This window comes from Pelodiscus sinensis, chromosome 3 (genome assembly GCF_052426305.1).
Source record: "Pelodiscus sinensis isolate ZL-2025 chromosome 3, ASM5242630v1, whole genome shotgun sequence".
Lineage (NCBI taxonomy): Eukaryota > Metazoa > Chordata > Testudines > Trionychidae > Pelodiscus > Pelodiscus sinensis.
Window position 1 is genome coordinate 187,920,307 of NC_143054.1, and position 14,368 is coordinate 187,934,674.

The following is a 14,368-nucleotide window of genomic DNA, read 5'->3' on the forward strand; positions in this document are numbered from 1 at the left end:
CCAGATCATCACCATATGTTAGTTGGCCCCTCAAAGAATTCTAATAGCTTGGTGATGCATGCCTGCCCTTTACAAAAGCTTTGTTGACACTTCTCCACAAATCATGGTCATCCACGTGTCTGATACTTCTCAGAGAGGTAGCCATGTTAGGCTGCAACTTTAAAAACAAGGAGTATAATCATGAGCTTTCATGGGCTTTTTTTCCCCCCTCCGCTCAAGCTCATCTGAAGAAGCGTAGGTTTTGCCCACAAAAGCCCATGGTACTATCTATATCTAGTTACTCTCTAAGGCCTGGTCTAAACAAAAGGGAAAAGTCAACTTAAGATACACAACTTCGTAGCTGGAGTTGACATACCTTAAATTGTGTTTTTTGGGCCGTGCACAGAGCAGGAGGTCAACAGGAGCAAACGTTCCCATCGACTTCTCTTACTCCTCATCACAAGCAGGACTACCAGTGCCAATGGGGGTGCCCTCTCAGTTCAAAGTAGAGGGTCTATTTGAACACTAGAAGATCAACCTCTGGAGGGTCCATCTTCTTTGAAGCATAGACAAGCCCTAAGGTGCCACAGGACTACTCATCTGATAATTCTGTTCTTTATTATCCTTTCAATCCAATTGCTGGGCACTGAAGTCAGGCTTACTGGCCTGGCTTACTGGCCCTTTAAAAAAAAAATCACATTATTTATCCCCCAGTAATTTGGTACAGAAGTTGATTATATACCACAGTTAATAGTGCTGCAATTTCATATCCGAGTTCCTTCAGAACTCTTGGGTGATTATCATCTGGTCCTGGTGCTTTATTACTATAAATGTAACAATTGTTCCAAACCCCTCTGCTGAGATCTATCGGGTCACCTAAAAAGAATGGCTCGGTTGTAAAAATCCCCCCCTCACATACTCTGAAGACCAATGCTAATAATTTATTTAGCTTCTCTGCAATAGCTTTGTCTTCCTTGAGTGCTCCTTTACCACCTCAATGGTACAATGGGCTCACTCATTGTTTGGCAGGTTTCCTGCTTATAATTTTGCTGTTAGCTTTTGAGTCTTTTGTAAGTTGCCCTTCAAATTTGTATTTGGTCTGCCCAACTATACTATCCTACTCAGTCCTCACTGTGTTCAGTGGATCTACTCCTATGCATGGAGGTAAGCTAAGGATGTGTACAAGTATTTGCAGGATCAGAGCCCAATATCATTATTAAAGAATTATGACGAAGTTACACACACACATGCACACACGCACACACTTCTCATTCACAAACACTCTCAAAATAGTTCTGCAGAAATAAGTTTTTTAAATTGGAATTTTAATGTCTTCAATGAGACATCTTTTTCCTCTGCACTCAAAAAAGAGGACTTACTGAAATAAAAACTGGCCAATCACAGTGGGTTTGTCCCATTATGTTACACTATAACTCACTTTTGTTCACAATTGTTTTTCCCATTGCTGGGACACTGATTCAAGTCAAGAAGTTTCAGTAACAAATTATGTTTTTCAGAGAAACACAGCAACATTTCATTACAGGCCCAATGCTACAAAGACTTACTATTAGACACACTGCTTAATCTCTGTAAATTGTCTCACTGTTAGAAGTAAACACAATGTCCAGCAGCAAGTCTTTGTGGGACTGGGACACAAGAATGCACTATTTTCAATCCAAACCACTCAATTATCATGAATCAAGCCCACAAGAATCAAGACATTTTTAAAATATCACTTAAATCACAAACTCATTTTTAAACTGGCTCCTGGATTCTTTTTATTTGCCATCCAGTGCCATGACCTCTGGGTTGATATTTTCAAGATTTTTTCTATAACTACAAGGGTTTCCATTTAATTTTTTTTAAATTGTATATATCATGAATTTAGGAAACAGGGCTTGAAGAAATATATCAAATGTCACAACACATGCAAAGACAAAAACAGGGGGAGGAGGAGGAGGAGGAAATAAAATAATCCACAGTGAAAATAAAGTAATCTAGCTGTAAGATTTTGGAAGTTATATTGCATGGCTACATTTACACTGCGGCTTTTGCCATAAAAGCCTATGCAAATGGAGCGCATATTAGCATATTGTCATGCTTCATTTGCATAATTTATTCAAGCTGGTTTTGCACAAAAACAAGCAGTGTGGACTTTGTGTGCAAAAACCCCATTTTGCACAAGATCTTTATGCCTTTCTGGTGGTTTAGTGCAAAAAAGAAAAGTCCAAGCTGCTTGTTTTTGTGCAAAAACAGCTTGAATAAATTATGCAAATGAAGCATGGTGATATGCTAATCCATGTTTAATTTGCATAGGCACTGCTAGCTTTGCCCATGTGTGGTCCAACTAGTGGGTAGAAGGGAACAATTAGGAATTTAAAGTATTTTAACTGGTTAAACTATGTTTAACTGTTTAAAACCGGCACAGGCAGGGGAGGAGAGGGCCCATCATACTGGGCTACCCTGGCTCAGCCAGGCTGGAGCACCTCTCGGAATGTGGTGTGATGGGCCCAGTCAGGCTGCTCTGGATGGGCCAATTCCAGTTAACTGGTTTCTCCAGTAAACATGCTGGTAAGGCAGTGCTGACTGGTTAACCAGTTATCCTAGGAACATAAGAACGGCCGTACTGGGTCAAAACAAAGGTCCATCTAGCCCAGTAGCTTGTCTGCCGACAGTGGCCAGCACCAGATGCCCCAGAGAGGGTGGACCGAAGACAATGATCAAGCGATTTGTCTCCTGCCATCCTTCTCCAGCATCTGACAGACAGAGGCCAGGGACACCATTTCTATCCCCTGGCTAATAGTCTTTTATGGGCCTAACCTCCATGAAATTATCTAGCTTCTCTTTAAACTCTGTTATAGTCCTAGCCTTCACAAGCCTCCTCTGGCAAGGAGTTCCACAGGTTGACTACACGCTGTGTGAAGAACTTTCTTTTATTAGTTTTAAACCTGCTACCCATTAATTTCATTTGGCAACCTCTAGTACTTCTATTATGGGAACTAATAAATACCACTCATAATTTTATATACCTCTATCATATCCCCTCTGTCTCCTCTTTTCTAAACTGAAAAGTCCCAGTTGCTTTAACCTCTCTTCATATGGGACCCATTCCAAACCCCTAATCATTTTAGTTGCCCTTTTCTGAACCCTTTCCAAGGCCAAAATATCTTTTTTGAGGTGAGGAGACCACATCTGTACACAGTATTCAAGATGTGGGCGTACCATAGTTTTATACAGGGGCAGTAAGATATTCTGTCTTATTTTCTATCCCTTTCTTAATAATTCCTAGCATCCTATTTGCCTTTTTGACCACCGCTGCACACTGTGTAGAAGTTTTCAGAGAACTATCCATGATAACTCCAAGATCTCTTTCCTGATTTGTTGTAGCCAAATTAGCCCCATCATACTGTGCGTATAGTTAGGGTTATTTTTCCCGATGTGCATTACTTTACACTTATCCACATTAAATTTCATTTGCCATTTTGTTGCCCAATCACTCAGTTTGGCGAGATCTTTTGAGTCCCTCACAGTCTGCTTCTGTCTTGACTATCCTAAACAATGTCAAGAGAATAATATTAAAGTAAAGCTTTTGTATCTACCTAGCAAATTATCTACAAAATATCCTAGAGTTGCGGCCAGAAACATTTCATACCAATCTCTAAATCCTCCCTTTCATATTTCTAAACTTCTTTGAGGGGACAATGGCATATAAAAAAAAACACCAAAAACCAAAAAGCCAGACAATCTTGATTAGAGGTTCTCTTCACACTACCCTTATGGCAATTGTGGGTAGCCACAAGGATGATGAACAAGCAAGTCTAAACTGAAACTGTGAAGAGATAGGGAGTTAGAGTAGGGACCAAAAACATTGGATTTAAGAAGCCAGGAACTGGAAGGGGGTGTTAGCAGGAAGCAATCAGGAAGCCCAATTGAGCTATTGTGTTTACACTTGGGCTGTGTCTACATTGGCATCCCTTTCCGGAAAAGGGATGCTAATGAGACACTTCGGAATTGCAAATCCACGGGGGATTTAAATATCCCCCGCGGCATTTGCATTTACATGGCTGCCACTTTTTTCCAGCTTGGGGATAAGCCGGAGAAAAGCGGCAGTCTAGACGCGATTCTCCGGAAAATAAGCCCTTTTCCGGAGGATTTCTTATTCCTACTTTCAAGTAGAATAAGAAATTCTCCAGAAAAGGGCTTATTTTCCAGAGAATCGCGTCTAGACTGCCGCTTTTCTCCGGCTTATCCCCAAGCCGGAAAAAAAGCGGCAGCCATGTAAATGCAAATGCCCCGGGGATATTTAAATCCCCCGCGGATTTGCAATTCTGACTCGTCTCATTAGCATCCCTTTTCCGGAAAGGGATGCCAATGTAGACGTAGCCTTGGGGTGTAGGGACAAGAATAGAGAACAGATTTTTAGAATCCTGGGCAGATATAATATTTGTATCCGTATCCAATACACAAGCTACAAAAATGATACATGGCTTCAAATATAAAGGACATCCAGACATTTGCAGGGCTCTACAGATTTTAATTTTGGGAGAAAATGGCTAGCTGAGAAATGTGAGGGCTGTGAATTGATTTTCACTGTGGAGAAGGAAATAGTTTTGATTTGTTGGGGGTGGGGGAAATTGATTTCTAAAAGTTGATCGTGGTTGTTGGTGAACTAATTTTGATTTGGTGAGAGTTAAAAACTGTTTCTGAGAGAAAGTTTATTGATTCTGAAAGCTGAAGGCAATTTTCAATACAGGAGGCGGGGAAGCTGAATGCAAATGCACAGGGCAGAACTGATTTGAGAGGAGAAAAAACCCTAACTTGGCAAGAGGGTTACGCAGAGAGGGTGGAAGTCAGACGAAAGCCTTTTCCATGCAAGCCACTGCTGAAGAGAGGAAGTGGCTACACGCAGTTTTGGACCACTTTAGAAGACTTGAGCAACTCTAATGTAAATTGCAGATTAGGGATGTGAGCGACTAGTCAACTATCCAATAAGCATATGCCTCTATCAGAGAGCAGGAGCTAGTGCTGGGGGGGAGCTGGTTCCCCCAGCACCGTCTCTGTGGTGAGGGAGGGGCACAGAAGGGAATGGGTAGCACTTCCAACTTTGAAATGTAGCAAGAGCGGGCTCCCCCACATCTTGAGTCCCCCACACTCCCCGCAGTGCTTCCACCTCCACCTCTGAAACGTAGCAGGGAGGAAGGGAAGGATAGCTCAGTGGTTTGAGCATTAGCCTGCTAAACTCAGGGTTGTGAGTTCAATCCCTGCGGTGGCCGTTTAGTGGTTTGGGGCAAAAATTTGTCAGGGATGGTACTTGGTCCTGCTGGGACAGCAGGGGACTGGGCTTGATTACCTTTCAAGGTTCCTTCCAGTTCTAGGAACTAGGCAATCTCCATTAATTTAAAAGAACCCACAGGGCTCTTACTACATTTCAAAGGCAAAGGCACCCTTATTGACTAATCGAATAGCTGATAGAATTTACATCAGCTATTCAGTCAGTTTATTAATCTAAATGTAACATACCTACTGCAGGTAGACTTTGCCTGGCCACACAATTATCCTTAGTGAGCAAATCACACACATAAAACTCTGTGGACCCAGTCCTGCAAAGCACTGAGCATTTCCTTTCACCTGACAGAATTAGGCTCTGCACAGACCACCTCTATTTCCGCAACACCCAGAAAATTCCAGTCCTTTCCTTCAGCATTCAGGAGCTTGTTAAGGAAGGCAATCTGACTAGTGACCTGTGGAATTTCAGAAAGTTTGAAAAATCGCTCCCATGCTCATTAAATGCCAAATCTTAAGTTCTAGCAGCATCCAATTATGAAACTACCATGGAGGAGGAAACCAGATGAAAATGTGACTTCTCTTCCAAGAGAGAAAGTTATTTTTAATGATGCAGGGACTACTCTAGAATACCTCTATTTCAGGGGTGTCCAAACTTTTTTCTAAGAGGGCCAGATTTGATGAAGTGAACATGCGTGAGGGCCATTTTGCCTGACATTCTTTGAACCATTAAAATTAAATGCAAATTAACTATTTTATGCAAAGTTTATTGCAAACGGCATACTTTTCATTTCGTCATATGGATGACAAATCTAAACAGGTGTTAAATCACTCTGCCTTTCATATCTGAAGGCTAGATGAAAAAAAATCCAGGAAGCTGAAATATGTGTCAGGAACATTGTAAAGTACATTACATATTATTGGTAATAAAGGTTGTCTGTCAACTTTTAAGTTCAAAAAATATGAACAGGAACATAACACCAAGTATACATGTTGTGTCCAAATATATTTATAACTGATTTAGACCAACTGACATTAACTGAGATTTTACAATGTATTCATCTCAATACATATGGATTCATTGGGGGCCATAAAAGATAGATATTGCCAAATTACCTGTGGGGCCGTATTAAACCGGAACACGGGCCGCAATTGGCCCGCGGGCCGGACTTTGGACATGCCTGCTCTATTTGAACAAAAAAAGTTAGACCCTTGTCTCAAGAAAATTAAGCCTTTAGTCAGGTTGGGCAGTTTGAAAGAGAAGTTACATTCTAAAGTGATTAACAGGTTTGGCAAACAAGCTTAATAAAAGCAAGACACTTTTTATATAGAAGAGGGAGGGTATCATATCTATTGTAAGAAATACACACAATGTGATGCATTAAGAAAGCCACTAAAACAGCTCTAGGAATGTTAAATTTAGTTTAATCAACTAATCGAGTTGTCAATGGGTTTTTTATTAACTAGTCGATAAATAGGGGAGCAGCAGCAGGGCTAGCTCCTGGCCTGGAACCCTGTCGGCTCTTAATACATTTAAAATGCAGAGGCGTAACGCCTGGGATTGGGCGCAAGCCAGGAATCAGCACCCAGTCCCCGCTATCCCCCGCCTACCGTGGATATGGTGCTGGGGGAGACCGGCTTTTAAGAGACTAGTCGAGGGACTAGTTGACAGAGACAGCAAGAGACTAGTCGAGGGACTAGCTGACTATCCAATAAGCTTTTGCTTCCCTTACTCCTCGTGAAATGAAGGTTACAGGAATCAGAGTAAGTCGTCCTCCAGTTCGACAGTATTTTGAAATAAAGACTTATAGTGTAGATGTGCGCTATATTATTTTGGAATAACATAAGTTATTCCAAAATAATGCTGCTGTGTAGACGGACCCTCAGTGCTGAAACTAGGGCAGGGCAAGCAAGGCAACTGCCCAGGGCACACAGCCAATGGGGCACCATGTCCAATGATGTCAGCTCCCCTTAATTTCTCCCAGCAGCATCAGTGTTCACCTACACAGCATCAGCAATGTTCACCTCCACAGGATCACAGGCCCAATAGCCCCAACCAAAGCAGGCTCTCCCCTGTGCTAGAATCACAGCAGGTGGGCAGGGCACTGAATTAATTGGCTGGCTCCCACTGAGCATGTATACACAGACTGAGCATGCTCAGTAACATCTATGAAGTGGTCCAGACGCAAAAAAAAAAAAAAAAAAAAAAATCAGGGGAGGGAGGGTGGTGCTTACTGGTTAACCAGCCCAGTTGGGCTCACCTTGCGGGTGGGATGAGGAAGGACTGGTCCAACTGGGATCCTGGTAAAGCTGTTAACTGGTTAAATGCTATGTTTAACCAGTTAACTGATTAAATGGAATTATACATCCCTACTAGGGTCACAAATCCACATTAAGAGGAACCAGGTCGTTTTTTTAAATGTAGGGAATCTAAGTGGCCTGATTTTCAGAGATGCTGACCAGCCACAACTCTTAAATACGGCATGTAAATTACCGCTGAACCATGTGATCCCAGAAAAAAAAAAAGCAGGTTTATTCAGTTAAACACCTGAAAATAAGATTTTATAATGAACTGCTAACATCTTTAAAGATACCATCACAATTGATCACTTTATTAATGTTCTCTCTGGAAGCAGCTGTCTATAATCATTAGCAGCAGCAAGCACTAGAAATTACATAAGAGTAGGAAAAGCAAGACTGAAAATCTCTGCGTTGTGGAGGATAGATATTGCTTCTAGAGGTAATTCATTTAAAGAGTAAAGCAGCAACACACAACGTAACAGTGACCTCCAACATAAACAGCATAGTTGCCAGCTTGAGGAGCAATGCATTGAAATCAATGCATGAAAATGTAGATCAATGCAAAAAAAATTTTACTCAAAACTAAAATGCAGGTGTTAGATATGTCCCTGGAAAGTTCTAATGTTGCATGGTGCAACTGATTATAAAACAATGAAATGCACAACATAAATCCAGTTTTGAGAAATTAAAAGAACCAATTATTTCTTATCTTCAACTTATAAATAAGCATACTGCCTGTAGAGTTCATAGACAATCTTTTCTCCCAGCCACATTTTGCTTTGGTTGTGTTTATGACTACATTGTCATTTATTTTACAATATGAATAGATCATTATTTTCTTACAGAACCACTGGATTGTTGGAGTGCCAATGCATTAAAATAAAACAATGCTTACTACAGTTCCCAACAAAGAGCACTTATAACATGGACCAAAAAGAATAACTATAGCCCTGTCGCTCTAGTGCCACACCATGTACACATTAGGCCTGACTTCAAAAAGAAGCAGGGCAAAGACAGTTTCTCATATTTTGTTGTCCTTCGTGCCAATTCTGTACTTTACACCCAGCCATAACCTTGTATGCAAGCTTAAAAAAGGAGAGTGTTGCTCACCAGCAAACAGAAATTAGTGTCTATTTCAGAGACAGAGAAAGCTATACTTAAAATGTTAAAAATATTTTTATCATACCCATGTTTTGTACATAATTTCCATTTGTGGACAAACATTTAATTTTAACTTTCATGCTTATGGAACATTTTTATCTTGAGATGGTTTCCTCTTGTCCTTTTCATATGTGTTCATTTTTTAATTGTATCCTTTGGTTTATATGGTTGTGACTACTTTCTTCCACTATTTGATCTGAGGAAGTGGGTCTGGCCCACGAAAGCTCATCATCTAATAAACCATCTTGTTAGTCTTTAAAGTGCTACATTGTCCTGCATTTTGCTACAAATTAAGTGATTGTGTGGAGTGGATCTGTTTAAGATTCCTCTCTGAAACATTTTATAATAGCTTGATTTTTCTGGTGACCAATATGGATACAGATTCTAAAACATTTATATCACAGTAGTCAATTATTTTTGTCACGGTTCAAATTTCTTGATCAAGGTATAGTCAAGGTCTAGATGACAGGAGAAACATTTTCCACACTGTAATAACTAGTGCTATGAAAAACATGTCACAGACCATGTTTTGTGTTCATTTACCATATATAACACAGATTTAGGGGGAGGGAAACCAGCATTTCTCAAATTGGGGGTCCTGACCTAAAAGGGATTTGAGGGGGGGAGGTGTCAAGGTGATTTCAGGGGGGTTATGTTACTGCAACCCTTCTGTGTAGATTTCAGAGCTGGAAGGCATATTATGCCATTCTACCTTTACTTCTGCTTCAGAGGTGAGCAGCTGGAGAGTGGCAGCTGCTGGCTGGGAGCCCAGCTCTGAAGACAGAGCCACTGTTAGCAGCAGCACAAAAATAAGGCTATCATTTATGGCATGCACAGAAGTAAGGGTGGCAAGTACCATGACCCTCCCTACAATTCTTTTTGCGCCAGGACCCCCTACAAGACCGTGACATTTCAGATTTAAATAACTGCAGTCACAAAAAGTTACAGTTTTAAAAATGCCTATGACCATGAAATTGAGCAAAATGGACTGTAAATTTGGTAGGGCCCTAGCAATAACAATATGAAAATAAGTTTGCAGTCCATGGAGAAGCATCTGGCAGTCTGGATTTGACCTGTGGCCTGTCTATTGACTGCCCCAATTCACACCTATGCATAGTGTGGAATCAATGACACTACCAACATGAACTAAGCTGTGTCAAACTAACTAGTTTAGTTTTATTGTCCAAAAAAAATGCAAAGTGGCTTGATACAGTAACTACTAGGTCAGATTCTATAACCTGTTCTCTACATGAGATTCAAATAGTTGATCATACTGGCTTTTTCTGGCCTTAAAAATCTGTTAAAACTGGTTAGATATTTGAGACTATAATGGTTATTAAAACTGAAATACAGTTAAAAATGCAGAAAATACTTTTAAAAGTGATTTTTAATTTGACAGTGCCACTTTAAGATAGGGATACGATGATTCAAGTACATTGACTTGTATTTCTAAAATGTAACTACTAAAACCATTCAATGCTATTAGCAAATTGCACAAGAAAAAAAGCCAAGTTTTAAGTTTACCACAGAATGATTTACAGTGCTCAGTTCTGCAAACTCCAAGTATGCTCACTTCCCACTGATATTGCAGAATGAAATTAATTATGAACAGGAAAAACAATGCAAGTCCTCCTGCTCCACTAACATAACTTCAGTTTTGGTATAATGTCTTTTAATGTGTTTTGTCTTTGCATAGTAAAACAAAAACAAAACCTTGTTTATGGTGATGCAAAAGAAGACCCAACCCCACCCCCTCCGCCTCCCAGTCAGCCCTAGGAGTCCACTTTGCATAAGGAGAGAGAAATGACTGGGACAGGCCCATACATTTAATTGCTTGCTGCAGTCTAGCTGGCTCTAAATATGTCCCATTAGGCCATTATAGCATGAAATTCTTGTCTGACTAAGCAAATAACTTAAAATAATTCCCAAGACTCTGTGCCCTGACTCTTCCCATTCAAAGACCTGAGGGGAATAGAGAAACCTATAGGCAAAAAAAGTTGTATCTAACCAAAATATAAAGTAAGATACACTATCAGTCTTGAAAAATATTAAACCCCTGTATCCATTTGATGTTACGGTTTTCTCAGAGATGGTGTAATAAGCCTTGTAGTGACATTTGAAAAAGTTTCCTTAAAAAAAATAAAGCAGCTAAAAATGAAAATTCATATCTAATAAATGTTCAGTCTAATTTTGCAGAAGCCACCCAATATATTAAATTAGAGTGCAATAATTAACCCCCTGGGGGTAGAAGGCACTTGTTGAGATCTGCACCCCACCCAGCAACCTGGGTGCTAGAAGAGGGAAACCACACAGCTAATGGTCATGCCCAACATGAGCAACTCACTTGACCACTGCAGTAGCTGACTCTTCTTACCATTTCTTGGTGCACTCAACCATCAGCTCCTGGTAAGAGGCCACAAACTGGAATTTGGATGCATGTTTCCCAACACGTTGCAGTCTCTTCCAAACTGAAGCCATGACGATGAGAAAAAAAATCAAGAGTCCAACAGAGTAGCAGCTCTTGGATGTAGCAAAGCAGATTTAACAGTGCGTGTGCCCAATGCTCACAGTTCTATATATAAATACAGCAAAAATGGTGCACAAGAAAGAGTTTGAGATGATGTTTAGGACTCATGTTCCGACTCTCCCTTTCACAGACGAAAGCCCATTCTAGGTGAATGGTACATTATTGGCTGGGAGCATCATGAGACATGACCAGGTGAGTGAGTGATTGAAAAGAAATTCCCTCATGGAGTCATTCCTTCTCATACAAAGAGTGATGTGCAGACTGCCAGACTGGAAAATAAAACAGAAAGGGCAAGAAACAGTGGTTAATGTGTTACAAGGTTGCATACAGTTGCAACATCATAGTGTGTATCTTTTACACAGACAACACCACACACATACCCTCCAGCAAATAAATAAACTAAATACAACAAAAATGCAGCAGCAATTTCAGGAATGCAGAGTCCGGCACTTAGAAACATGTCTTTTTATCAGCACCATCAACAAAAATAAGCACAGGTCAGGGCCATCCTAAAGCTTTGTGAAGCATCTCCTGGAAGCAATGCAGAGTAGCAGAGGTGCTGCCAATGTGTACCCGGAGGGAGGGACACCGGGAAGCGAAGACAAGTTCTTTGTCTTCTGGCTGATGACAAAAGGTGTAATAACTGTTCCTCCCCCGGGGGAATGTGTACACAGATTGTATGGGAGAGGGTGTTGATGCTGCAAATGTTCCTACAAGGGGAAAGAAGAGATGGGGAATATTTCCTGAGCCCCGACTGGCTGAAATCTCCATCACCCTCACTATACTAGAGGGACAAGGAAACGCTTCTCTCTCCTGCCTGAAGAAACAAGACACACACATGCATCATCCCTAGGAAGAGGCCAAAGGCGTGCGGGGAAAGGTGGTTAAATCGCCTCCTCCTGAGCAGGGTACCGGCTAGGTGCAAAGGGGGAAACCTCTGGTCTGCAAGAGGTGGACGGACAGGCTGAGGTCCTAGGTGGGATGAGACGGGAGGGGGGCTAGCGGGAGATGGGATGAGACGGGGGGGGGGGGGATGAGCTGGGAGAGGGCTGGGGGGGGGAGCTCTCCCGGCTGAGCGCGGCCCCCGGGAGGCATTGCACCGCCTCCCCAGACATGTGTCACTGTTGCTGGTGAGCTGCTAGCTCCGGTCCCCGGCAAAGCAGCCGGGGCCCGCCGCGAGGGCTGCAGGGGGGCAAGATGCAGAGGTGATTCCGCAAAGGGGGGGGGGGTGCAGCCGGCACGAGCAGCCAGGGGCGCTGCCCCCCTCTACCTACCTTCCCGCGGCTGCTCACGCGCCTAATCCCGGCCAGGCTGGAGCGGGCAGCACGCGCCGCTGCCCATTACTGCAGCGGCTGCAGGGGACCGGCCCATTCCCCCGGGGGCCACATGGCACAGGCTGCTCCGGGCGCCTCCCCTCCCCACAAGGAACAATCCAGGGCTCCCCGCAGCCGCTCACTCCACAGCCGCCGCCCCCCTCCGCCTGCTGGAGAAACCGCGCCGCTCACACAAACTACCCCACCGCGCAACCCAGCCTCACCGCTCTGCAGCCGCCATGGGCAGTGGCGGGAGCCCGCCCCAGCGCGCGAATGGCGATTGGCCGAGGGCCGACGTCAATCATTCAATGGGCAGAGACGAGGAGCTTGCCCGATGAGAGGAGGAGAGGGGGGGTGGCAAAGGTGGGGTCCTGTCTCGCACTCTGATTGGCTGCTGTGCTTGCGGTGGGGGTTGTATTCCTGGCGGAGCGTGGCGATTGGTGAAGGGTTTGGTGTCAATTAGCGAAAGCTGGAAAGCGATTGGTTGACGTCTCCCAGGTGTCGGGTGGATTCGGGGAGGGCGGTGCAGGGAGGGAGGAGTGGTCAGTGGGGGGGGGAGCGGACAGTGACACGAGTGAGAGCGCGCGGCTGCTAGTCTGGCGCGCGGGGAGGGCGAGACGGCGAGTCCCTGGCAGGGGCAGACGCTGTCACTCATGGGGGGGGGAATTCCCTCACACAGATTCTACCACCCTTCCCATGGGCGGGAGGGGGGGAGCTTCCCTCACATAGACCGTGCCCCCCCCCTCTCAGACTGATGGGGGGGGGATTCCTTCACAGGGACCTTGCTCCTCCCACACAGACCCTGCCCACTCCCCTCCCTCACTGGGGAGGGGAGAGGTCTCACCCAATGGTCCTTCTAACCTTTTCCAAAGGTGTGGAATAATTTTATGTTCCCTGAGGCATGCATCAATGTGCACCACTAAGAGAAACTCTAGCTGTGGGTGCTCTGCTAATCAGCTGGGCAGCATTTGAATTTCTCCCCAGCAGCCACAAGCTCACAGCTTGCAGAGAATGCTGCTTCCACTCATGGGCAAATGCAGGGCAGTGTTGAAAATGAATGCTTCCTACCACTTGACAGCAAGGATGCCCAACAGTAATAGCACAGATTTGCAGCCCTTACGGTTTGTAAGGTGGTTTGCAAGGTGCCATCTTTTTAAAGCTGTCACTATCAAGATGGGACAGCATTGCTTTACTGTGGGGTACTGCCTACTGATTACTCAGCATGGTTTATTCCTTGCTTAAACTGCTTTAGCTTGAGTGCATCAGTAGTAGAGGTTTGAACTGGTATTAAATGGATTGATTTAAAATCAACATTGGTAAACTGGGATGAAGAATTAAATATAGCAAATTCAGCACCTTAATTTTCACCCTGTGACAGTTTGGTTGACTTTCCTGATTTTATAGCAAAATCTTATGATATTTTACTTAAAAGGCTCATGCCCTAGATAAATGATTATGTGAAAATCTCACTTTGTTTTTGTTTTGAAAGTAAGTATATGGTTATACAGAAAAGCTTCAACTTGTGACCTATGTGTATGCTCTAAAGGCTCAGAAACCAGAAGACAAATCAAAATAATGCAAAACTATTTTTAATCGTTTTTTTCAAGTCAAGCCTTTTTTTGTGGGAGGCTGACTAATCATTTTTTTAAATGTCATGGTTTACAATACTGCAGCATTCCATCAAGTTTCAAAACATTAGCTCATCATTTCGGCAAGATTCATATACAATGAAACAGGGTGACTTTAAGTTTTATGAGACTCTGTTCATAGCAAAGTTGGATTCAAGTCCTGCATTGTTTCCATA

The 14,368-nt window shown here is 43.0% G+C and overlaps 1 protein-coding gene across 11 annotated transcripts in view; it reads right to left on the minus strand.

Annotated features, from left to right (window-relative positions):
* The window catches only part of EHBP1 (EH domain binding protein 1), a 341,176-nt gene extending 328,244 nt beyond the window's left edge, over positions 1-12,932 (minus strand). For 4 of the 11 annotated variants that reach the window (XM_075925603.2, XM_075925602.2, XM_075925605.2 and 1 more), the window contains exons 1-2: positions 12,526-12,779; positions 11,099-11,520 (exon numbers count right to left, since the gene is read on the minus strand). In XM_075925603.2, the coding sequence (XP_075781718.2) occupies positions 11,099-11,202 (104 nt within the window). In that variant the 5' untranslated portion in view covers positions 11,203-11,520; positions 12,526-12,779. The other 7 variants (XM_075925610.2, XM_075925609.2, XM_089777531.1 and 4 more) reach the window with 5 other exon arrangements.
* Between the last annotated feature and the right edge of the window lie 1,436 nt (positions 12,933-14,368).